At 40.3% G+C, this 27,761-nt stretch overlaps 1 protein-coding gene across 4 annotated transcripts in view; it reads right to left on the reverse strand.

Annotated features, from left to right (window-relative positions):
- The window catches only part of LOC5569804, an 818,297-nt gene that overhangs the window by 97,703 nt on the left and 692,833 nt on the right, over window positions 1–27,761 (reverse strand). For all 4 annotated transcript variants that reach the window (XM_021848005.1, XM_021848004.1, XM_021848003.1 and 1 more), the window contains 3 exons: window positions 16,153–16,512; window positions 11,442–11,564; window positions 10,417–11,373 (listed from right to left, as the gene is read on the reverse strand). In XM_021848005.1, the coding sequence (XP_021703697.1) occupies window positions 10,417–11,373; window positions 11,442–11,564; window positions 16,153–16,512 (1,440 nt within the window). The remainder of the gene's footprint in view (window positions 1–10,416; window positions 11,374–11,441; window positions 11,565–16,152; window positions 16,513–27,761) is intronic.

Genomic DNA, 27,761 nt, shown 5'->3' on the forward strand with positions numbered 1-27,761 from the left:
CACTTATGAAGCGAAAGCGTAACCTCAAGGCTACAGACCCCCCCATCTTCAGGGTATTATCAGCAAAGTTGTAGATTTTGACGAAATGAACAAGTTTGCTGAAGACAGTTTTTGTGTAGTGCTATCATATTTTAAGATAAATAGTTTTGAATTTTTCGTTGAAAATTCCAGTTTTGTTGAATCGTTATTACATTCAAACTCGTGATTGGAAAAATCATTCAAAATTATATGTTAAAATTCAAGTTAGGTCTGATGTTCTATAAAAATTACATTAGAATCGGTAATAATAACTACATAGATAACTGAGATTTAGCTTACCAAAGTTGGTCATTTTGTATGGAAAATCAAAAAAGTTGCAAATGTTTTATCCAATACTGTAAGTACTATGGTTTGCAATGTTTTTTTTCGTGGCTACTGGTTCATTCCACTGAGCGTAATCTATCGAAGACCCCATGTCACGTATATTTCAGTTCAAAGACAAATCTCGCGTAACTTTTCAGAAGGACCTATGTAACAATGAGAGATTATCTCCTCTCTCGCTCTCTTTCGATTATAACAGCGCAATATTGAATCATTTGGGAAGGTTTTCACTATAGATCGAAAGACAGTGTCTTTTAATCACCATTTATGAAGTATTCATTTACACTTCCCTATATTTCAGTCACAACTCCATACAACTCAACCCACAGCGCACTTCATTAGCTCACATTAGGAGGTGGTGCTGCGCCACTCGCATTTTTCTTTTCTCTTCTCGTTTATTTTTGCACACACAAGTGACACTGCTACCCTTCTGGAACGCACTCTGTAACACTTTCTTCCGCCGCGACGGCCATCTATCCGTTTCTTCGAAGCCGGACGGATGCGAATGCAGTGAAAAAAAAACCACGGGGAAACACTCGCCAAAAGAGAGCTTTTTGTTGTGCCCTAAGCAACCCGACCAGGCGGAAGAAACAAAATTGTAACTGAATGTGTTTTGATGATCTCATATCACCAGTTGCTGTGAAACTTGTTTCGTTAGGAGTTGAAAATTTCAACAAATACAACAACAAAAAACTAACAAAATTGTAATGAAATGTCTGGTCATAACTTCGGTTTTTATGTAAAACAAACGAACATCGTGATACTAAAATTATAGCCACTTCTGTTATTTTTAACCGTTGTTGATAGAAACGTATTAAAATTTTGTTATATGTTTCTGATCGGGAAACTCCGAATAGTCGCCGGCAGCAAACCGATCAGCGATGATACTGTCGTAGTAGATAAGATAACGCGACTAAACAGACGCTTCGAAACACATACACACTATTGTGGGGTGGCAATCAATCTCCTCCAGCACGAAATGGCAAAGTAAACGAGACTGTGCAACACGCAATATACTAAAACCGATAACTTATGTGCAGCTCACAAGCGATTGAAGTTGTCTGCGAGCAGCCCGGACATCGATTGGCGGACAAATTACACGTAGGACCGCTCCGAAGGGTGCAGTATGATTGATTTATTTTCGGACTTGACGTTGGTTTGGCACTGCCCATGATCTCACCAGCAGTAAGTTGGTTCATTCGTCAAAGTTTCTCCGTTTTCGGCTAATGAGCTGTGCCAATTCTTGTAGGTACCTGGAACTCATCCAGCAGTGCCAACGTCAGCATCATCTCTGCGCGAAGCCGGTGAGGGTCGGTCAAAGAAATCATTCGCAGCTTCTGCCAGTTGCCATAGGAGTAACTGGCTTAATTCATAGCCAAAACGTTTAAAAGCGAATGAACGATCTGTTATACATTTAAATATAAGCTGTAAAAGCTTAGGTTTAATTGTTTTCAATATGTCTTGAATAAAAACATTTCATGTTTTTTGATCAAGTAATATATACTTACTTGGCACTCAAAAATCGCACCCACAAGTTTGAAAAAAAAAATCAACTTATAGTCAAGAATTTGGTCTTTTTACTCCTATGTACGTCGATTTGCGCTCTCCCCTTTTTTTGCGCAAAAAAAGTTGAGAATCATCGCCATGATTAGGCGCGTTTAAGCCAGAGTCTGTCTACGCGAGTGCGAGCGCGTTTTCGGTGGCTGAACTGTGTTGTTTGTGAGCGCAGAGTCTACCTAAATATTTTGGCACGGAAGTTTTGATTGGATTGAGGGATGATTGAAAAATGAAACCAATTTGAACCCGTGTCGAAGTAAAGCAGCCGTCATTATCGTAAGCCGGCGCAAAACGGCAAATGACATAGATTGGCTATTTGGGAGGAGGAGCGATAATCGCGAGGTGACCCTAATGAGCAGTTCAGCGACAAATTGAATTGTTCAGGTGTGGTTCGAAGTCTAATCATAGGGTGCAGGAAAAATGGGTAGAGCGAATTTTGAAAGCGCTTTTAGTGGATTAGATTTGTTGTTGAAGAAAAGAGAAAGTGGGCTACGCAATTCAACTTAAATTGAGATGAGGCATTTCAGAATTCGTTTTCAATTGATTTTGAAGCACGATCAAAGCAAGCGAAGAAAAACATACCATCTGTATCGGTCCATGATCGGCAATGTTTCGCAAATTGTACCATGCTTGATAAATAGTAGCAGCGAAGGAAAGCACAAAACAGAGAGAACGATGATAAAACCCATTTTTCTCGCTTATTTACCATTTGGGGTGTGTGTTTTACTTTACTGGCATGATAAACAATTCCTGAACTTTCGATAGCAATAGTGTCCCCCAAATTTGGAGCTTGTTTAGATGGGTTTTATCATGCTCTGCTATCCTCCCGATCTAATCAGAGCTGTAGAGTATATGATAAAAAGGCTCTCACGATATGCTCCACATCATGATTGTCACAGAAAGCGATAAGTGAGAAGTTCTCTCAATTTTCTCAGGATTCAACCTCTGATTGAGATTCAGTTGTAAATCAAACAATTTCAAAAGATCGTCCATGTTCTTTCATTGTTTTTTTTTTTCTGGCGTTATTAACTGACAGCTTTCTTTGAGAATCGTCCATTTTTGCGGTCGTATATCGAGTTGCACACACGATGACGATTACTGGATTACATATGCAAATCATGGGTTTTAACAAAAGTACAGAAATAAAAACGATATATTTGAGAAATTTTGACAAATGTATAAGATAGATTTGACAGACATATGCTATGTTTTCAACAGATCCGATATTGAAGATTTTAGCTTGAACCAGGTATTGAGATTTGTCATCTTTATTAACAGAAGCGAGGATCGATGCAGAGAAATAGATCATATTACATTCGCCCTATTTCAAGCACACGCTTGATATTAGCATTCACATGTCATTAGGGTAAGTAATCATGATATGTTTTTTTTTCTATTCGGTATCTTAAACAACCTGTATTTCAATTCGGGATCTTGAACAAACGGTATAAATGTGGGAGAGATCGATTTGTTTGAATGTGGGCATCGCGATTGAAATTTGTGTGACATTTTATATGGGAAAACCAATACATTTGTTATATCTATAATTTAACCTTCTAATTTCACAAGCCAGTTTAATATTGCGAAAAACGTCGAAAATGCTTCGGACACTACAGTATTCGAAGGTAACATTCATGCTTAAACGAAGTTACACAACGTTGAGTATAATTCGCACAAAATGATGGACCAACACATCAGGTGTGTAATTTGAGCACAATCTGCTCCTGGGATGATTTCTACTGCTTTTTTTGCAAAGTATATGACACATAAAGAAGTTCCGTAATACCAAGCATCGAGTGCGTCGTTCGATTTTCAGAATGTGTGAAAAATACACACACGGTGTGTTAGCAGAGAAGAGCCCAATTTTGTATAACTTTATTCAAGAGAGTTTGGTATGTTTTCAGTGATACCAAAAACGAAATTAAGACATAGTAGTCAGGCTCAGAAAGGGTACCACTTCTAGAACTTTATTTTTTCTATCTTTATTAACGAGTAGCCCTGGGCTAGTTCATCTCGGGACCAACGGTTTGCTTCCCTTCCGAAGGAAGTCGTTACTAAAATTTTTACAAACTATCTCAGGGATGGGATTCGATCCCATGTCCTCGGCGTGAAAAACGTGTGTTCTAGTCACTGCACCAGGTCCATCCCCTTCTAGTACTTTATTTGGCTCTTGGTACTGTAATTGATACCCAAGTTTGATAGATTTCAGTACACTTTTCAACTTTTCATAACATTCTACATTTTGATCTTTTACCTAATGTGCCATAAAGTTTTGGGCAACTATAAGGCACATGAAGGTCTTTATTTCGTCATTGGTACCACCAATGGAGGCCGCCCATCAATGAGCACCCCCAATGGCTTCGCTGACTGTGATTTGCTCTATTTGGCTACTATGGAGTGAATTTCCTATCTACTTCGAACAAATTTGTGAAAACGAAGATCTAGTGGTCCGGTTGGTATGGACCTATGCACGTGTTCATTATTTGACGTTTGAGCTGTGCCGAGTTATTTATGTGACCATGGCAACGAGTGAATATGGCACCGCTCAAACGTCAAATAATGAACTCGTGCATCGGTCCATATGGAGTAATGCACGAGTTCACGAATTTGACGTTTGAGCGGTGCCATATTCACTCGTTGCCATGGTCACATAAATAACACGGCACCGCTAAAACGTTATTTTTTTTGTGGGAACATTTATTTTTTCGGAAACAAAAGTTTTGAATGCCCCCAGGAGAAGCTACCATAAAAAGGTACAAACTGTGAATTAGGGTCGTTTTCGACTCGAAAATTCGAACAGCTCGAAAAAATCAGTGTGTTGACCGAATTTAGTTCTGTTGAGGTACACATGTCTAGTTTCAGTAACCCTCTCGGAGATCCGGATTTGGTCACTGTGGCCACCGGAAACCTGAAACATCTGAAAAAAAAGTCCCTCTAGAGACCCTTACTTTGACAACCTGTAGTTTTGTAACTAAAAAAGTGATTTGAGTACGTATTCACGTGGACTGTGAATAGATTCTCAAATCATTTACTTATTCATACCCGGTTTCGGATACCCGGAACATCCGGAAAGTAAGATTCCATCGCAATTTTGTATATGTAATTTTCATCGATACTATTTGGTTGATGGACATTGTGGCATAAAACTTCTCTGTAATAAGGAATTGATTACCAGCGCACATCCCTTGAAAAATTTGGTGCGGAACATGTTCCTGGAGTCCCGGAAGGTGGCCAATCTGTACAATTCGATGAAATTACTCGGATGTATGCCCCAAAACTAAATGAATTGTGTCCAATTCATAACGATTTATTTTGTTTGGATGTATTTTGCCTAAAGAACGAACAAATGGTTATTCTGGTCCTATTGGAGCACCGGAATGACCACCGGAAACCCCATATTTATTTATTTATTTATTTATTTCGTCAATCAATAGTAGACTACACATTTGCTTAATTCTATGTTGTATTATATCTTAAGGAAAATAATATGGGACCACTAAGTTTTAACACCAGAACTAGGCATGCGACGGCTCAAACTTCATGTTTTTGAATCCCTGTTACTCTTCTAATTCAATTATAGCGCCAACTCGAACGTCTTTTGATGGAAGATTAGCATCAAAAGTTGTTCGAGTTGTTGCTTTAATAAGTTTTGATCAAAGCATATTTATACGAAACATAGTACTTGAGATCTGCTGGATATGAATGGCAAACAAGTTTGTATGCACTAAACTTCACTGTGTATGACCCCTTTTTGGAGACTTTTATTATTCACCTGAGATTTTTGTTGAAGCTTCGTATGATTCCGTTATTAAGCTTGCAAAATCGTAAAGTTACTGAGCAACATTTTCAAAGCTGATTGAATTTATTTGTTTCATGTATTACTATAGAATTCCGTACAACTCTAACTATGCTAAAACTGAACATTACAGCATCTTATTGAGATCTCTAAGCAAAATGCTACGATCACATGATCAATTTATCACAGGTAGATTTGTTATAAGTGGAACCTATCGATGTTTGTATGAATTCATGTGCACCTTATCTACCATCAATTTAACAAGGAATTGTATATTCGTATTATCTTTATTCAAGACTGGCTAATCTGAGAATATTTGTCAGCAATTCTGTTTGTTTTTCCATTGCAAACAAAAGCAATATTCTGTCAATTCTCACAACAAACACGTGGACAATAGTGTCAACATTGCACTGCTATTGCATTTGGGTTGGAATATTGGATTTATGAAATGTTATATTGCGTCTGTCATTGGCACAAATATGAACTTGTCAATATTCTGGAATCTATGACATAAGGTCGAAAGGGCAAAAGATCGAAGAGGAAAAAAAGGGGATAAAAGGTCAAAAAACTTCTTTCAAAGATGATGAATATTGCTCTTGAGTCGCAAACCAAAATTGAAAAAATTTTCATCTAAATCCGTTTCAACAGTTCACCTCACTTAAATGAGATTACTAACAACCAAATTAAAAAAAAAAATGATTTTAGCAGCAAATGAAAGATCATCGGTCCAAATTCGAGACATGCGGATTTTTTTTTGTTATTAAGTTACATAAAAAAGACACCGTGTGAGGGTTGCTGCCTGCTGCTATGCTGAAGTATTGAGGGTGCCTGCTGCTTTCGGGTCATGAACTTCAGCATAAATTATTATTACTATTGGCTATGATCGTTTATCTAACACCATAATTCTTAAAATGTGAATATTTATTACTAATGTATAGTAGCAGTTTGTGAGAGTTATTACTATTATTTCTTGAGTGTAACGGTAGGAGTGTGAATTGAGCTGAATTGTGGAGAAGTTAGTAACATCGAGATTTAAAAAAAAATGACTTCCGGTATAAACAGAAAGCAAACAGCCAGCCATGATGTATGGCAGTCATTTTTCTAATCGAATTTTTTTTATTAGAATAAAGTTAATTAATTACGAAAATACGAAAATTCAAATGCTATAGTATCTAAGTTTTTGCCCCTTATTTACTGATTCGGTAATTTGTACTCCTTACAACAGGCCTGCCCAACCTTTTTGAACCGCAGGCCAAATCGCAGAAATAATTTTGTGTCGCGGGCCACATTTTTCAACGCACAAATATTCCCATGAAGTCTGACAAAAGCCTGTAAATTAAGTTCAAAAAACCTGACAAAAATCAGTAAATGGAGTCAATTTCATTTCAAATCGAAAAACAGAAAAGCTTAACAGCAATTAAGCATTCTGCTGGACATTGTAGAAATCCCTTTCAAAATTACATGATAATATAGTCCAGAATATTTATAATAGAATCTATTTTAGAAAATTTTAATCCTGTGAGAATAGCCGGCCCAGATAGCCGTAGCGGTGAACGCGCAGCTATTCAGCAAGACCAAGCTGAGGGTCGTGGGTTCGAATCCCACCGGTCGAGGATCTTTTCGGGTTGGAAATTTTCTCGACTTCCCAGGGCATAGAGTATCTTCGTACCTGCCACACGATATAAGCATGCAAAAATGGTCATTGGTACAGTAAGCTCTCAGTTAATAACTGTGGAAGTGCTCATAAGAACACTAAGCTGAGTAGCAGGCTCTGTCCCAGTGGGGACGTAATGCCAGAAAGAAGAAGAAGAATCCTGTGAGAAACTAGGATTTTTTTTCAATCGTACTCCGAATTTTGTCAGAATCCGACTTAATATTCTTAGCATGAACCGGAATGATAAAACTCTGATCAAGCTTTTACGAAAATCCTGGTCAGAATGTCCAAGATATTACAAGAATCGTGCCTAGGATTCCTTCAGAATCTCACTCAATAATTATTTTGAAACTAGCTTACCCAACGTGGCTAGCCACGTTTCAACAGAATTTGGAAGCCATAAATCAACATTGCAAAGTAAATCTTGCACTTTGAAAATTAAAACAAACTTTGCAAATTAAAATTCAAAACTTTGCATTTCATCTTGCCCCACCCGTTTCAATTTGCCCTGGTATCCCTTAGGATCTTTCTAAAAAAATCTCCTAAATGTATGCTCTAACCATACTTTTGTTAACACACGTTGTCTTTATGCTGTTGTAAGGTTCTAATATCAAATAAGCACATCATTTGATGCTGTTGCAGGGTTTCTTCTACTGTTAAATGTTTCAAAAGTTCCAGAACATTTTACGAATTAGAGCGAAAAATGATATCGAATTATTCTGCTGTTGTAGTGCTCAATGAAACATTTCGGTGAAACATTTCAAAGCGTTACTGACAGACAGAAAACTCTGGGATTTTAAATATATGATAGTCATCTTTCGAAATCACAGGTGTAATGAAGGGACCATCGACTCATGGAAATATCTAGTTATGGAGCAGGAATGCTTTGGAAAGCTGTTTTAGGGACCATCATGGTAAAAATGAAATTTTGTTTTCAGTATGCATCCATGAGTCGATACCGAGTCATGCTACAATGACTCATGAAGATTTCACTGTAACTTATGAAACAAAACTCGAATATTTGACGAATATATATCTCATTCATGTTTATCTTGCTTTTGCATACGTTGAATTCGTTTTGAACCTGAGTTGGAAATAGCGATACCCTCTCTAAATCACATTATCCACCCCAACCCGACTCAAGTTCGATCGAACAACAATTTGCTTGATGTTGGTTTGTTAACGTTTAATCACCGGCCTATCACTAAAATGACAATGATTCGAGAATATTTTACGTATTGGGAAGGTCAATGTTCTGGAAATTTCATTTGACTGAATGGCTATTGTAGTGCTCCACAATATGCAGTTGTAATGTTCAGACATTCAAATTGTTGAAATTATTTTAAATTGCTGTTGTAGCGCTCAGTGAAACATTTCAAAGCGTTACTGACAGACAGACAACTCTGGGATTTTATATATATATATATATATATATATATATATATATATATATATATATATATATATATATATATATATATATATATATATATATATATATAGCTTTATCCACGAAAGTCGTGTCCAGAATTCTTAAAAAATCTTGTTCAAGATTTTGTAAAATGCTCACCTTTTCTATAATCCTATTAAGGATAAATGTCGAATGAATGAATGTAGAAGGAAGTCATGGTAGAAACACTCAGAATTGGAGATTTTTAATTTGAATCATCAATAAAATTCAATATCTAAGAAGATTATTAAAACAAAACAATTTAAATAATTACCAAGCTAGACCATGATACTTAATCTAAATTTTAAATTAAATAGGCTTAGTATGTTCTAACTTTGGGTTGGTAGAATATTCAGCGGACAAAATATAAGAAGAATCTTCGAACCCTCCGCGGGCCGCATAAAATGGGGTCGTGGGCCCGACGCGGCCCACTGGCCGTACGTTGGGCAGCCCTGCCTTACAAGAATCATTAAATATTTGGAAAACATAATAAGACTGAATAATAAATAGTCATACGGCCACAGAAGGCAGCGCAATTTGAGGGAAGTTGTTACTTTTTATAATGGAAGAACATGCCATATTGTGGATATTGTAACATCGGGACATTTCATTATTTCTATTGGGAAGTGTCCATAAATGACGAAGCGCATTTTTAAACCAATTTTTGAGGCCTCCCCATCGTAGCCTATTTTCGCATGCCTAATACACGGTTCAAGTCTTCCCATGAGCAGAACCGAAGTGCAATTTTGTTTTGAACCTTGCAACTTGTGTTGAACCGCAAACGCGCTTCGTCTCTGTACCAGTGTATCAAACCGAACCCGGTACATGTGTACTTCGGTTCAAACTTAGGTTCATATTAATAGCAGACAGAGAACAGTTGAAATCCACGCGGATAACTTTCTACGATCATATATGGAACTTCTTGATTCAAATCGCAAGACCCTTCAGGCTTGAATAAATGTATTATTTAAGCAGATCAACTAAGATCAATATATTAGGTAACATTTAGCGGTAAATTTATACAAAAACCAAGGGTTTTACTATATCATACAACAAGATACGATAAGTACAAATTGATAAGTGTGGATTCGTTTTCTGTCTGTACGTTTTCTGAACCTCGGATGCAACCGAAGATTTGCACCAACATTTTAACCGCGGTTGCAATCAAGGTACAAATGGACCGACTTTCGAACCGGCGTTTGAACCAATGTTCACCGACAGCCTTACAGAAATTAAACCGTATAGGCCTAAGTAAAAGCAAAAAAAACTTGAACTGTCACCGCTCAGCGAATTCTTAGAGGATTCCAATAGTTGTTTGTCAGTATACTCGTACACATAACTTGTTTCAAACATTTGTACATTTGACACGTGTTTCGTCGTGGACATGTAAACTTCAAAACGTCAATACCTTATAACAGCAAGATTCCTTAGGCGGGAATTGTCTACAACTTAATCATTAATTAACTGTGCAATAAAAACCAAGTTCTGGCCTGAACTCAAGAACGGAAATAGAAAAAAGGAATTCCTGATTTCATGCAAACGACAGTATAATAAACCTAAGAAAGCACTCATTAATATAACCATTATAATTCCACTCACCTTGGCCGAGAGTAACGATCCTCCTTTTCCGTTGCTATCCACCGAGTCGGTACTTTTGCCGAAGCTCCCGATCGACGTCATCATCAGCGGGCGCGTGCTCAGCGTAACGCCACCGACCAACGATTCCTTCGTAAAGTCCAGACTCCGCTTCGATTTCACATCCTTCCCAATGGCCATGGCTGAGTGCTGTTCCTGTCTCCTCTCGCCCGGTTTGTTCTCCTTTTCGTCCTCGTCGTCACCTAGTGGGATCACCTCCGTTGAGGACTTGGTTGCTTGATCACCTCCGGAGCTGCTGTCCTGGCTGATTTCGCCACCCTGACCATCGTCACCGTTATTGTACACCCACTCATCCCCTTCCGACGAGCTGGACGACTCCTCGGACTTGGTCCGTTCGCTCGAGTCCTTGTTTAATTCCGAATCGGTGTCCAAATGCTTAAAGTAGAACGTGGCGCAATTTTTCGACTTTCGCGTGGACCGATTGAACTTGGCCTCGCTGGTTTTGCTCCGCTTCTGTTTGCCATTCTGCTTCGGCGACGAGGACTTCTTCAGCTTCAGCGGGTTGGAGTTCTCGTTGTTGCTGCTGCTGCTGTTCTCGTTGTTGTTGATCAGGTCCTGTGCGGTGGCTCCCCGCAGGATGCCATCGATAATGTCCTCGCCGGACAGTTTTGCGCACGTGAGAGTCGCCGGGGAGTTTGCCGTGTTGCCGTTGGTGATCGTGTTCGTCGATAGGTTCTGAATGTCCGCTGCTTCCATCATAGGGTTCACTTGGCTTGCGAGCAATAGGTTCGCGGCGGATGGAGGGGGAGTCGACGGCGTGTTCGTTGTGGCCGTCGTTGTCGCTGAGTTCTGGTGGTGGTGGTGATAGGTGATAATTTTCGGTACAATTTCACAGTCGCTGCCCTCGGAATCGGCATCGAAACCAGCGTTGGAGAGCTTCTTGCCTTTAACCCATTCTTCCTGAAATGTGGCGGGAAAGTTTGGCGAATTAGGAGATTTGAAATACGATTAGTTGGGAGGTTACTTACGCCGCTCAAGCACTCATTCTGCAGCGAATCGGACGATTTTGACTTGACACTGGAACTCAGTCGTGCCTGCTTGTTGACCGGTTCTTCATCCGTATCCGAAAGACTAGCGTTGTTATCTGAGCTCTGCGGAAAAAAAAAAAATAAATGGGGTGAAACGTGAAGCGCAGAAGGTGAGTAAGTGTAATCACAGGGTTTCCAAATCAGTGGTTTGCGGACCCTAAGCAGGAGAATCGTGAAATTACGCCAGGCATTTTGTATAGATTTTCTCCAGGAATATTGTCAGAAATAAATTGAGGCATTTGCACTTCAGATTTCCGAAATTTATTAAATGATTCTTTAGCGGATTTCCTTAGGAATCATTCCTAAAATTTAATCCAGAGTACCTTAAAATAATCAACCAAGTATTTTTTTAAACTTTCTGGAGGTCGTGCTTTTGTACTTTGTGCAACAATTGTGATTTATATGCTATAATTTTGCAGCAGAGATATCTATTGACATGTATGTCATTCAAAACTTTGACACCAGGTGGTACTAGTGAGTATGAAATTTCTGTTTTGCAGATATCTGAGGAGCCTGACCATTTAAAAAGATGACGTCTTTGGCAAAGTTGTTCAGTAGCTCAAGATTCATTATTATTATTGTAGCCAAGAAACTTAAGGTTTTGCCACACGCTTATGAATATTAAACTTTTGTTTTGCGCATATTTTTGGATCCTGACCATCTTTCTAAGATTGTGTCTTCAGGAAAGTTGTTCAGTAGCACAAAGCCTGGTGCTGTTACTGGTGGCAAAATATCTAATCTCATGTCTCAAATAAAGATAGCCTTTGAGCTGCTGAACAACTCTGCCAAAGACACCATCTTTCTGGTGGTCTTCTTCTTTTTCTTCTTGGCATTAATGTCCTCACTGGGACAGAGCCTGCTTCTCAGCTTAGTGTTCTTATGAGCACTTCCACAGTTATTAACTGAGAGCTTTCTTTGCCAAATGTGTGGCAGGTACGATGATACTTCTATGCCCTGGGAAGTCAAGGAAATTTCCATTACGAAAAGAACCTGGACCGACCGGGTATTGAACCCAGACACCTTCAGCATGGCTTTGCTTTGTAGCCGCGGACTCTAACCACTCGGCTAAGGTAGTAAAATTTTGAATAAACTTGCTCGAACAATGATAATCCTCGACTTACAGAACAACTTTACCGAAGACGCCATCTTTCTAATTGGACAGGATCTTGAAATAGACGCAAAACAAACATGAAACTTTTATTTTTCATTGACGCCGCCTTGTGGTAAAATCTCTAATCTCTTGGCTAGATGATAAAAAGCCTTAGAAAATGAAAAATTTTGCCGAAGACGCAAACTTTGAAAGTGGTCAGGATTCTGCAAAACAAAAGTTCCAAAATACTAGTGCCGCTTAGTGAAATATATTCAATGATTCTTCCATAGAATTCCCCATTATCTAACTGGGAATCCATCTAAGAATATTTCTAGAAATTACTCCAGAGACATCTTGAATTCCTCAAGGCAATGAATATTAAGGTCTTTTTTTTAATGTTTCCAAAAATCCATCCAGTAATGATTTTTCCGCCAATTTTTCTATGTATTCCTTAAATATTTTCATTCAGGACTTCGTCGAGAATTTAACCAGTGCGTAGTTTCTCCTATTATAGCTATAATTTCGTCAAATATAACAGAAAGTGTATTGTGATTTTCTCTATTTTTTTTTATTTTTTCATAAATTCATCCAGCCTAGCGTCCTCAACCATTTTTTTTGGGTGTTCGTAAAAAAAGTTGTTCAGGATTTCTCTAACATTTCAACCAGAAAGTTTTTTAATAATGCTTTCTGGGTCTTCATCAAAGATTGCCTTCCTATATTTTTCCAGAAAATTTCCAAGGAATCAAGAACATCCTTTATTTAGTAATTCTTCAATTTGCTTTCATAATAAATTGTAAGGAAAATTCCAGAAAAATTGAAACAATCGAAAGTTATTTTTAAAGAAAATTCTGCAGTAATCTCAGATAAAAGCCTTTATAAATATCTGATGAACTTTGCTGCTGATTTATAGGATTATCTAAAAAAATAGCGGTAGCAAAAATTAAAAAAAAAACCGATGGTTTAAGTCCCAAGTAACAACTTCACGATCTATTTGAAAAAATGGAGGAATTCTTGTAGGACTATCCTCAAAAATTCTTGTGGGAATCCTTGCAAGAAATTAATACATCGATGGAATAGTTTCTGGAGGAATATCTAGAGGAAATCCTGAGAGAAGGTTTTCCACAACAATACCTGTATAAATTACTGGAAAGTATCATTGTTAAGATCGCTGAGTGTATTTCTGAATGTATCTCTGGAAGAATAACTGAAGGAATTTCTAAAGCATTTCCTCGAAGAATTTGTGAAAAAAATCTTTAAGAGTCAGTGGAGAAGTCGTGTAGGAATCTCTGGATTTTTTTGGATTTACACAAGGATCTTTACGCTCTAAATCAAGATTTTTTAAATTATTTTTCAATAAATCTTTGAGAATTTCTGAAATATCATGCATAAATTTCCGTACAAATCCCTATAGTAGTTTCTCGATCAATCCAGCCACTTCATTATAATCGTGCGATCCAACCCAATAATTTTTTTTATCAAGAAGTTTGTTCATTGTAATGCTAATTCTGCATGAATTTAGAAAAAAAAACACGTATTTGAGATTTTTTTGACAACCAAATACCAGAGAAAAATAACATTGAAAGATTGAAAAAGGGACTTGAGAGATCATTTTGCCCTTTTCAGAGACTTGCATTAAAACAGAGATCAAGTCTATAAAAAGAGGCCTGATACCAACCATGTCAAGGGGGCGGTGACGACTTCTCAGGGGGTCCTTGAAGCCGTTGGACATAAGTATCGTTTTTCTTGATTGATGAAAAACTGTGGGAAATCTCTTAACTCGCTTTTTGGCGTGGTTTAAATTATTAATATTTTAAATATTTAATTTTGTTTAATTTTAATATTTTAATGATTTTTCATCTATAAGTAAAAAGACATGGTGTCATATATCAATAACAAAACAAGACCTTATCCGGATGTTCCAATATCGGATCCTGTAGGCCTCACATGGGACACTTATCGACTTTCCGGTACCATTCGCCATTGATATTTCATATTATACTGTATGTGCATAATGGTATAAGTCAAAAGGCAGACTTGGATCCATCCGGGTATTCTGAATACGGTTCCGGTAAGTTTCAAATGGGACATTTTTTTAACCGGCCTCCAGATATACCTCCAGAGATTCCTCCAGGACTACCTTCAGGGACTCCTCTAGAAATATCTCCAGGGATTCGTCCAGATTTACCTCAAGGGATTTCTCCAAAACTACCTCAAGGGATTTCTCCAGGGCTACCTCCAGGAATTCCTCCAAGAATTCCTCAGAGATTCCTCCAGGACTACCTCAAAGGATTTCTCCAGGACTACCTCAAGATGTTCCTCCAGGACTACCTCCAGGGATTCCTCCTGGACTACCTCTATGGATTCCTCCAGGAATACCCTCAATGATTTCTTGAGGGATATTCCCGTGAATTACTCAGGGAACATCTGCAAGGATTTCCCCCGGAATGTCTCTTATTAATCTTTCAGGAATTCATCCAAAGATTGCTTCAGGAATACTTCCAGGAATTCCTTCAGGCACTCCTTCGAGATTTCTTCTGGGAATATACTGTCTTTTTTTTCAATAACTACTTAAGGGTTTTTTCAGGGTCGTTTTTGCAGTAATTGCTCCAAAGATTTCTTCAGGAACATCTCTATCGATTCCTCCTGTAAATCCTCCAAAGATTCATCTGGGATCTCAGTGATTCCTCGTAAGGTTCCTTTTAACATTATTTTATAATTTCATCGAAAGGCTGAGACTATTAAAATAAATGTTGTACTTATGTTATCGGGTTATCTTTGAAAATAAATTATGGCCACTCTGCAGAAAATCTGCTTTAGAACGAATATTCCAGGGTCTTCATGTCTTAAAATAAATATGACATTACATTCATGTATTAGCCTCGTGTATCAAGATATACAAATGCAAAAATAGTGAACTGGCAAAGAAATCTCAATATATGCGGAAATGCTCACAAGACTGGAGAATCTGGCAACAGTTCGCGTTGAAAATCAATCAAATTACTTGCTGGTGGTGACCAATGGGATAAATTTTCAAAGCGAAGTGCTGTTGTTTCTCAAGTCCTGTGCTATTGAAAATTTAAGGTATGGTTTCGTTCTATAATCACCTTAAAATGTTATAAGATCGTTAGCAGGTTTGAAAAATGACAACTTTATTTAGTACTATACTATTTAAACTACTGGAGTTTGTATCATTTGACAGATACACGAATTTCGATCTCAACAGAAACGCCGTTTTCAGTTTCGTATACTAGACACTGGAGACGGCCTCACATTAGAAGTTGAAATACGCGTATTTGTCAAACGATACAAACTTCAGTGGAAATATATGGTATAGTGCTTAATACGGTTTCCATTTATTCATAGCTCGAACATTTATTATCTTTTTGGCGAGTTTCCAAAAAAATCTCATTTCGTTAAATTCCGATTAGGTAGCCGTGATATGCTCGTGTAAAACTTCAAAGACGAGTCGCAGCTTGAACCAAGTTGAGAACCACTGTGTTATCACCTAAATGACGGATATGATTGCCCGCGCCGCAGCAATATCGATTAATCGACACTTACCGAGGTTTTGGTGTCCAATAATCCCTCCAGCAGACACCGGATTTCGTACGCCTTCAAGTACAGCAGATAGTAGCGTCTCTCGAGCCCTTTGATGCCGCTGTTCTCCTTCGCTTTATTGCTGAGCTTGCCACCACCGTAGTACGTAGTCCCCGGTTGGGCGTCAACCTCCGGGGTCAGGGAACCGGAACCGGAATTGGGTCCTCCGAACTCCGAGGCGGTCGTATTGAGCGTCGACGATCCCACGCTGGTCACGCCGGATATGTTGGCCGAGAATCGGCTGGCTTTGGCCGCTTTCTTCTCGTAGGCACGGACACAGGCCGCAACGGCGCGCGAGTTGGACTCTATTTCACGGTAAATTTCCTGTAATCGGGGAGAATATGTAAAACTCAATTAGTGGCTGTTGCGGTTCGATAGAAAAGCGAGTGGGTGGCAGTTCGATGGCTAACAATGCACATATGCATGCAACAAAATCAGAACAGGAAGGTACATAGTGTACAAGACTCGAGTCATCCGTTTGCTGTTCTGTGTTATCTTTCGATATTTACAAAGTTGATTCCCGATGGCAGGCAGGGAAGAGCGCTGGAGTCAAACGCATCTCCGGGGAAAATGCTTATTTGTGAGCATGAGATGTGTCAGTTAAATGAGGTATATGATTACTGAGCCAATAGAGGCATAATCATTCATTACTATTGGAGAATAGAATAAAGTTGAACGCGACAAATTAGAATCACAGACAAACAGACGTATCAGGAAGGAAAATCTTTCGATCTAACAACAAATGCCAAGCTCGAGCAAAAACGATACGTCAAATGGTACATTTATAACATTATTTGGAAGTATTTCCTATAAGAATCTTTTGCACGAGTGTTACAAACATATAATCGTATTGCAATGGTACATCTTATAAGAATTTATCTCAAAAAAAGCGCAGTCCAATGATTCCCCATGGATGCACAATTGCAGGTTCAATGTAAACCAAGCTAAGTAAAATATTTGTTATTGATAAGATTTTAAACCGAGATTCAAATACATAGTAACTTTACACAAATTTGATAGAACTACATCCATTTCAAAATATAACACTGAATTTAGCAATAATTGATATAAATACCTTTTACCTTCAATTTAACACTTGTCCCAACTACTGTTGTACTTACTCTAGTTAGAGATGAACAGCCAATACATTGTACACTGCATGCAAATCATTTTTTTTACCTAGTGATAGGTAAACAGCAACAAAGCGCCACTAACGCTAGGCAAAATTGAGCATTTTAGGCAAGTACTAGCTTGTGATCCACATAAGATAGAAAGTTCGACTCCTCAGCAAATTTGTTCAGAAAGTCAAGGACTCGAGCTTTATATCTCATGTGGATCACAAGAAGGGCTTGCATAAAATGCTCATTTTTACATGCTTACTAGCACCACCTAGTGGCAGAAATGAACTGTTTACTTCCGGATGTCCTTGACTTTCGAAATAACTTTGCCAAAGACTCGAACTTTCTATCTCATCTGGGTAATGACATAGATGCTCATTTTATATGCTCACTAGTGCCACCTAGCGGCAAAATTTAGAATTAAATCGCTTAGGGGTGGTCCATTAATTACGTAAGGGTATATGGGGGGAGGGGGGGTTGAAGATTTCTTACGCGCCATACAAATTGTTTTTGATTTTCATACAAAAAATCTTACCATGGGGGGAGGGGGGGCTGAAAAACCGCTAAAATTGTCTTACGTAATTAATGGACAGCCCCTTACCTTCCGGATATCCTTGACTTTCTGAACAACTTTGCTTAAGACTTTAACTTTCTATCTCGTGTGGATCGCAAGATAGAACTAGTTTAGAACAGTCAATTTTACATGCTCACTAGCGCCCAGATAGCCGTAGTGGTAAACGCGCAGCTATTCAGCAAGACCAAGCTGAGGGTTGTGGGCAAGCATGGGAAAATTCACTCACTCACCCGAACGCCACCGATAAAAAATAGCAAAAAATCTGCTGCTACCGAACATTCAGTGATAGCTGAATCGTACTGGGTGGAGTGTAGCCTGGAAGTGTCAAAACCGATTGTGTAAAAGCAAGAATCGGAAGGAACACGAAGAGAAGTGAATACAAATACACTTGTATCTGCGAGGCACGAGTGAAAGCATTAAGCATCAATTCGCCGAATGCAATGAACTGAGTGAGCGGATTCCCACTCACTGAATCATTCCGTGGTGTGGATTGCCAGTCAATGAACACTCATCAGCACTCAAATCCGAATGCCACTTCAACGGAATCAGAATGTAAACAATCATTCGGTATGCATTCGTTTGCCTTCGGCTTTTAGAATCGGTAGCGACTCAATCAGTTGCCGTTTTTTGTTTCGCTTTGTGCTCGCCGAACAAGCAGAATGGGCACTGGAAATTGAAACGTTCGGCTTGGTTAGAGAAACGGCTTTCTCGCTCCCGACTGTGCGTGGAAGCGAGTGAGGGAAACACAAAAACTGAGTGAGTGTTTCCCATGCTTGGTTGTGGGTTCGAATCCCACCGGTCGAGGATCTTTTCGGGTTGGAAATTTTCTCGACATGCCAGGGCATAGAGTGTCTTCATACCTGCCACACGATATACACATGCGGAATGTGAAGGAGAGGCTTCTGGACCTATCAGTAACCGGCTAAGGTTCCCGCCAAGGAAGGAGGCGACCAACTTTATTGAAAACAGTGTGGGCAAAAGCCTAGATACTGTGACGACGGCAGGCACTGGCCGCTCCAGTGCAACATGTGTGGTGACCGATGGCCCGGGACTAATCGAGGCCATAGATCGCAATAGGGAGTACCTCCCTAAAATGCAGGTAGCTGCTGAGCAACTTGATGTCATCATCGAATATGTTAAAAGCAAAACAAATATCAGCAAAGACTTGAAAACAAGTCTACTGAAATTGCGACAATCAGTCCTAGTTGCAAAGCAGGACTACGAGAAAGCCAAGGAACAACTGGGCAAGGTAGAAGGCCAAAAAGACACTAGGTCGTGTCAGACCGAAGTGTTTTCCTTCACAGGCAACGCGAATATATCTGATGATATTATTCGATACGCGATGCGGAAGAGGGAAGCTTCCGGGGATGAATACGTGGCGAAAAGACGTATGGTTGCTAAGGGAAAAGTGACCTACGCGGCCGTCCTCCAAAGCGGAAAAGCTGGCACGAGCCAAGCCCCGCGATCAAGAGGACATGGCAACAAAGGAGAGGCCAACACCAATCCTAAGGCCAAGAAAGCCAAGAAAAAGGAGCCATGGGTTAACCGGAACCAGGTAGTGCATCCACAGGAACCACGGGCGCAAGGCAACAGCAACCCGTGGATACGAGTTGGAAATAAGAAAAAACAGAGGAAACCGAAAACGGAGCCCAAGGAGAGCGCTAAACCGAAAACAGCGAAACGTAGGAATTTAGGCGAAGCCCTCGTTATCAAAACGGAGGAAGCAAAATACGCCGAGGTTCTGAAGGCGATGCGAAGCACAGAGAAGCTATCACCATTGGGCGCAGACGTGCGAAGCATAAGGCGAACTAGGATTGGTGAAATGATCCTAGTCTTAAAGAAGGACGCCAAGGAAAAGGGTGCAGTCTATAAGCAACTGGCACAAGAAGTACTTGGTGACGAGGTTGATGTAAGATCCCTTACTGCTGAAGCGACTCTCCAGTGTAAAAATCTGGATGAGGTCACCGATGCAGCGGAGGTCTCGGCTGCCCTCAAAGAGCAGTGTGACATCGACGTAGCCAGTAAGGCCATCCACCTTAGAAAGGGCCCGCAGGGCACCCAGGTGGCGGCGATCAGGCTGCCGGTCGCAGAGGCCAACAAAACGAAGAACTTGGGCATACTCAAGGTAGGCTGGTCGGTTTGCCGGCTGAGCATACAACAGCCTCCTGAAGTTTGCTTCAAGTGTTTCGGGAAGGGCCATAAGTCGTGGAAGTGCAATGGTCCCGACAGAAGTAAGATGTGCAGAAAATGCGGCGCTGAAGGCCATAGGGCAAGCGATTGTAAGCAAATCGCTAAGTGCCTAATATGTGTCGACAGAGCAGACAACGGACACTTAACGGGCGGACCCAAATGTCCGGGCACAAGCGGAGTATCAAAGCAGCCAAAACGGAAGTAACACAGTTAAATTTAAACCACTGTGATGCAGCCCAGCAGCTGCTTTGGCAGTCAGTCTCGGAAACCAAGACTGACGTGGTGTTATTATCGGACCCATACCGCATACCAGCCAACAACGGGAACTGGGTGGCGGATAGGTCTCAACAGCTAGCAGCTATAGGGACGACAGGACGATACCCAATCCAAGAAGTAGTCTCTAGCTCAAATGACGGTTTTGCGATAGCAAAAATCAACGGCGTGTTCTATTGCAGTTGTTACGCGCCCCCAAGGTGGTCGATTGAGGAATTTTCCCACATGGTTGACAGGATGATGGCCGAACTAGCTAATCGGCAGCCAGTAGTGATAGCTGGCGACTTTAATGCATGGGCAGTGGAGTGGGGTAGCCGCTGCACCAATCAAAGAGGCCAGCTATTGTTGGAATCCCTGGCCGCATTAAATGTAGAGCTGGCAAATGTGGGTACAGTGAGTACCTTCCGCAGTAATGGTGCAGAATCGATCATCGACGTGACGTTTTGTAGTCCTAACCTTTTAGGTACCATGAACTGGCGCGTTGATGACGGTTATACTCATAGCGATCATCAATCGATTCGCTATAGTATAATACCAGGCGGGCAGAAGGCAGCGCGATGTAACTCGACCCAAGCCCGAGGATGGAAAACAGCGCGCTTCGACGGCGAAGTATTCACTGAAGCCCTGAGGCGCGAACGAAACACTCTGGACCTAAACGGTGAAGAGCTAGTTGCTATGATATCACGAGCGTGTGATGCTTCCATGCCGAGAAAAGCCCCTCCTAGAGAGAACAGGCCGCCAGTGTATTGGTGGTGCGAATCAATTGCAAATCTTCGAGCAATCTGCCTTCGGGCTAGACGAAGAATGCAACGCGCACGCACAGAAGCACAAAGAGAGGAACGCGGTGCAGCATTCAGAGAGGCAAAGTTGGCTCTCAAAAAGGAAATCAAGAGTCGAAAACGGGCATGCTTTGAAAGTCTATGCGAGAGTGCCAATTCTAGTCCATGGGGTGATGCCTACAGAGTGGTAATAGCTAAGACCAAAGGAGCCATAGCGCCCCAAGAGAAATCGCCCGAGTTGCTGCGATCGATAATCGATGTACTCTTCCCGCACCATCCCATAAGCCCATGGCCCCCAGCGCCGTATGCGGCAGATGAAGGAGAAGAAGTGGCGAGAGTGACGAACGAAGAGCTGGCAGAAGTCGTGAAATCATTCGCGTCAAACAAGGCACCGGGACCCGATGGTATCCCGAATGTTGCCTTAAAAGCAGCAGTGAACACGGATCCGGACATGTTCAGAACCACGATGCAACGTTGCATTGATCAAGGAATCTTCCCGGATGTATGGAAGCGACAGAAATTGGTGCTACTACCAAAGGCGGGGAAACCACCAGGTGACCCGTCGGCGTATAGACCTATCTGTCTACTAGATACGACGGGCAAGTTATTGGAGAGGTTGATTCTCAACAGACTAGTACCGTATACGGAGAGTGCGGACGGCCTGTCCAACAACCAGTTTGGATTCAGAAAAGGTAAATCTACTCTGGACGCCATCCAGTCGGTCGTTCAAACAGCTGAGGTGGCAATCGAGCATAAAAGGAGCGGCATCCGTTACTGCGCGGTTGTCACTCTGGATGTGAAGAATGCGTTCAACAGCGCAAGCTGGGAAGCAATAGCACACGCGCTTCACCGCCTCAAGGTACCGGTGCAGTTGTGTAAGCTTCTAGAAAGCTATTTTGATGGTAGGATTCTACTGTATGACACAGAGGAGGGGCAGAAAAGCGTTCGAATTACCGCGGGAGTACCTCAAGGTTCAATCCTGGGCCCGCTGTTATGGAATGCGATGTACGATGAGGTACTGAGGCTGCCCCTTCCGAAGGGTGTTAAGATTGTTGGCTTCGCCGACGATATCACCCTAGTGGTCTATGGTGAATCGATGGAGGAAGTAGAGTTGACAGCAGCGCACTCTATTTCCCTGGTTGAGGAATGGATGAAGTCTAGGAAACTAGGACTGGCCCGTCACAAGACTGAGGTGGTGGTGGTCAACAACCGCAAGTCCGAGCAACGGGCGCTTATCTCGGTAGGTGATTGCACCATAGAGTCCAAGCGATCCCTTAGGCATCCTGGGGTAATGATCGATGACAAGCTGAGCTTCGCTAGCCACATTGAATATGCCTGTAAAAGGGCATCTACGGCTATAGCGGCGCTTTCGAGGATGATGTCTAACAGCTCTGCTGTAATTGCCAGCAAACGCAAGCTGCTGGCAAGCGTGGCGCTATCCATACTAAGGTATGGAGGACCAATCTGGTCAAAAGCGCTTAGAACGAACAGAAACCTAAAGCGGTTGGAAAGCACGTACAGGATAATGTGCTTAAGAGTAGCAAGTGCATACCGGACGGTATCTAAAGAGGCCGTGTGCATCATAGCCGGGATGACGCCCATCGGGCTCATCATCAAGGAAGATGTTCAATGCTTCAACCAAAGGGGACCAGAGGAGTCCGCGACACGTGTAAAGAGGAAACGCTCAGAAGCTGGCAGCAGGAATGGGATAACTCCACTAAGGGTAGATGGACCCATCGACTAATACCAAATGTGTCAGATTGGTATGGTAGAAGCCATGGGGAAGTGAACTTCCACCTGACGCAGTTTCTGTCAGGACATGGTTGCTATAGACAGTACCTGCATAGGTTCGGGCACTCAGAATCTCCTGCGTGCCCCAATTGCGCTGGTGTAGAGGAAACAGCGGAGCATGTCGTGTTCGATTGCCCCCGTTTCATTGTTGTGAGAGGTCGCATGCTCACTACATGCGGAGGGGACACGTCCCCCGACAATATTGTAGAGAGAATGTGTGCGGATGCCGAGTGCTGGAATGCAGTAACTACGGCTGTCACTCACATTATGTTGGAAATGCAGCGTCTATGGCGCGCCGACCAAGAGTTGGCTGCAGAGGATTAGCCCTGCCGAGGCTGGTCCCTTGTAACATTGTTTAAGTCGGCTAGGAGAAGCAGTTTGCCTAGGCTACTTCTGCTACACGTGTTGTGCTATATGCACTGGTCCCTTCCCGAAGAAATACCGTAAGGTGGTTCCGGGGAGATGAGGGTCTGAGTCCAAGGGTCATGTCGATGCACTGTTCACCACTTGAGCAATTCTAAATGAATTGCTCATGCACAGTGCATAGGCTGGTTTTAGCGGGTCGTCGTTGGTGCGTCATCCCCGCATTCCCTGAGTTATCTTCTCAGGGGATCTGTTTGCAGATTTCCCCCTTGTAAAAAACAAAAAAACACGATATACACATGCAAAAATGGTCAATTGGCAAAGAAAGCTCTCAGTTAATAACTGTGGAAGTGCTCATAAGAACACTAAGCTGAGAAACAGGCTTTGTCCCAGTTGGGACGTAACGCCAGAAAGAAGAAGAAGATGCTCGCTAGCGCCATTTAGCGGCAAAATTTTGAACCAATCTGCAATGTAAATTGATCTGTTTTGAAGTGATACTAAACTTTTTGGGAGGTATTTTAAGGCGAAGTAGGCCGTCATTGAAATTTGTACGCGTCGTTGATGATTGTTGCTAATTCATCTCACGATTTCGAATCAAAGAAAATCAGTTGGTTTTGCACTGACACATCTGAAAAAGTATCAGCATACTTTAAGCATGTTAGCGCGTACAGTGATACTTTTTCAAGTCAATATAAACTATCAAGACTGAGTATTATCACTTTGAAATGCAAGCTGAAAAGTTATCATTGTTGCCAAAACGAATGACGGGCTACTTAGCCTTAATTTTCAACTGAAAGTTGCAATACTTTTTTTAGTGAGTCCTTTTTCATAACGGTAACATAGTCTGTCCGGAGACTAAGCACAACGGGTGTATATTAGAGTGGTTCAAAAAATCGTTTTTGCTCCACAACGCTCATTCGATTCTAGATCAAATTCTGAGTGTCCTCTCAAAATTTGAGCTCAATCGGATGAAAATTGAGACTGCACAAGCCCTTCAAAGTTTATATGGGAATTACTATGGAAAATGCAAGCAAATCATTCAATCGGTCGTAGTGTTTGCCCATGTGCTCTTGGGGATTAGATCTACGTTGATACTGTTAGATACATTCATCAGCTACAACTTTGCCGAAGATCGTTTTCAAATTAGACGCCTCAGTAATTAGTTATTGATTTATATCCAGTCACAAATTCTTCAGCAGTGCTCATTTAACTTCTGAACAGGCAACATTGCTGCACCTGGCGCGAAAGATAGCACGCACAAATCATGGCTACTATGTTTTACTGCATATATCCAGTGATGCCTGCAGAACAGCCCAATAATTATAGCCAAAGTTTTACAACTCATTCAAAAATCAATAGCTAATTACTGGGGCGTCCGATTTAAAAACGGTCTTCGGCAAAGTTGTAGCTGATTATTGCATCTCACAGTATCAACATAATTCTAATCCCCAAAAGTACATGGGCAAACACTATGACCGATTGAATGAATTGCTAGCTTTTCCCATAGTTATTCCCATATAAACTTCAAGGGGCTTCTGCAGTCTCAGTTTTTATCTAAATGAGCTCAAATTTTGGGAGGACACTAAGGATTTGATCTAGAATCGAATGAGCGGTGTGGAGCAAAAACGATTTTTTGAAGCACTCTAGTGTATATGCCCTGGGGAGTCGAGAAAATTTCCAACCCAAAAAAGATTCTCGATCGGTGGGATCCGAAGCATGCCGCTAGTGTGACCCATGAACAATCGAGCAAAATGATGATCACACCTCTGGTTGTAGAGAGTGAAGAACTAGCCTGATGAGTTAAAATTCACACAAATAAAGTCAAAAAAAAAATCTGGTTGTAGAGTTAACATGCAAAAGTCATTCGTTACCAGGGTTTGAATTCTCAAAAAAAAAATAAAAAAAATTGAGAGTATCTCTCACTTATCACTCCCTGTAACAATCCGCAACACATCATGAGAATATGTTTATCGTCTACTGCTACATCCCTGATTATATCGGGGGGATAACAGTGCATGATAAAACCCATCTAAACAAGCTCCAAACCAGGGAGGCACTATTTATATAGGATGTTTGGAGATTGTTTATCATGCCAGTAACACGTACCTATACCCAATGATAAATAAACGAGAGACATGGAATTTATCATCGCTCTCTCTTTCACAGCTGCTATTTATCAAACTTGTAACAGACACAGATGCGATGTTTTTCTTGGCTTGCTTTGTTCGTGCTCCGGAATCAATTGAAAACGAATTCTGCCATGCCTGATCTAGAACAAATCCGACACGATCGCCACCATCTATTCGTTGGCCAACCACCAAATATCAACTGAAAGTGTTAATAGTGAAACTATTGAAATCAAACTAATATCGAAAAATATACCAATTTGCAAAAATAATTGTTGGTGAGATCGATTATAATTTCTTCATTGTTAAGTAGATTTGACTGTGTGTTAGTCGCGTGGACATCATTTAATTTTTTACTTGACAATCAAATAAGTCAAACATATTCTACGTGCGCGAATTTTAAAAGAAAAGAAATTACTAATCGAGCAAAATAAGTATGAAATTTCAAATCAGTTGAGCTTAAATTGTCGATTATTCTTTTCTTTTCGCGTGCACTAAAATTTAGATGGATTCAGATAAACTACGATTAAGGACTGTTCATTTTATAAAGTGGACACCTTGTGCATGCTGTATCTTTCTTATTAATCAATGAAATTTCAATCGGTTTTTTGCACATCGTTCGACTAGTATTGTACAATGTTGTGATAATAAAAATTCTTCAAAATAATTAAATTTCACACAAATATGGAACAACGATTAGATCGGTCGATTTTTTGAGGTTATCAAAATCAATGATTGTAAGAAATTGGCTGGAAAATTCGATAATTTATATTTTCTATTTTCAAAAAAGGCTTGTTCTTCGAAAGCATCATCAATCAGAAGCCTGATGGAAAAAATCAAGTTATTTTTGGAGCAACAATTTTACAGATATAATAAAATCAATTTTCCCGTATATTTTTAAAGAATTTTTTTTAAATTTGATGGGAATTGATATGAGTAGAATTTTTTGTGTAAAAGTACGTCCTGAAGGAAGTCCTAATATAGTATTAATATGAAAAATAACTTACGCCTTCATAGAGTTACTTAGTAAGTCCCCACGTCACATTCAAAGCACAACAGAAACACAATTGTTTTATTCTTAGAAGACCTATCAAAGTACATTGACAATCATCAAAATTGGCAACACTGCTGTAATAAAATCGATTTTATTTTCCACATATTATTTTCATAATATGTTATTCTGAGATTACCAATTGAAAAATTCGGAGAAAACTGTTTACAATTTGCTGTAGATCGATAAATATGCGTACATGATTTTAAAAGTATGAGACTTTTTAGTAAAACTACCATAAACAGTAAAATTTATACTTAAGACTGTAGTTTAATCTCACGATTTAGCTTTCGTTTGTACTAATATAGTTTCTTTAGTAATCCACACTAGTTTTGAACACGCTTTTTACTTTTCTCTTTTGCTGGGAGTGAAAGGATGGTGTATCAGCAAATTTGGCCATAAATGGGTAAATCACTAAAGTTACCTAATGTCATAGAATGGTGGAATATAATTGATATTTTTAAAGCTTTACCTTTAGTAGAATAGTAAAGGATACAAACATACAATTTGTTCATAAAAATAAGGATTTTTGTTTTGCGAAAAATAATGTTAAACTTTGACGGACAGCTTTTTTTAAGAGTTTTTGGAAAAACTATTTAGCTCTCCAACCAAAAGCATTTTCAAAGATTTTATATTTTCATAGCATTTTAGAATAATAGGTCAACGATACACAGAAAACCGATTACGATTTTATCAATAAATAAAAAAGATATAGCATAAACAAAGTGTCCACTTTATAAAATGAACAGTCTTTAAGACGCTCAGGATACGCAAACAGCACTTTTGTTCACAAGCTTAGCTGATATCGTTTTGAGCAAACTCTGCTCATTGTTCTGAGCCTGTATGGCTCAACTTCCCGAACAAAGCCACATATCAATATTGAAAAATCACCGACACGTAAGTGCTTCCAGTGGACCATTTGCCCTTTGAAGGAAGCACCACACCAGACAACGGACTAGCATGAAACGCCCAGTGGCACATTCGAAAAACATTCCTGACGAACAGTTTTCCGGACTGAAGCGGGTATCGAACCCACACTCCTTGACTCGATGCGGCTAAATGCTTGGAAAGGCTAACCGTACGGCCACGAAGCCTACTATTATAACACCTTTCTATCAACTGCAGTTAAAAATAACAGATGTTGATATAATTTTGTTATTAAGATGTTTTTCCCGACCAGACGGAAGGAACAAAATAATAACAGAACGTGTTTCTTAGATATGATTGAACACATTTCTATTAAGAGCAGTTAATAAAAACAGAAGCTATATAGGATTTTAACAACTACATGTGCATGTTTTATAATAA

This window comes from Aedes aegypti, chromosome 2 (assembly GCF_002204515.2).
Source record: "Aedes aegypti strain LVP_AGWG chromosome 2, AaegL5.0 Primary Assembly, whole genome shotgun sequence".
Taxonomy (NCBI): domain Eukaryota; kingdom Metazoa; phylum Arthropoda; class Insecta; order Diptera; family Culicidae; genus Aedes; species Aedes aegypti.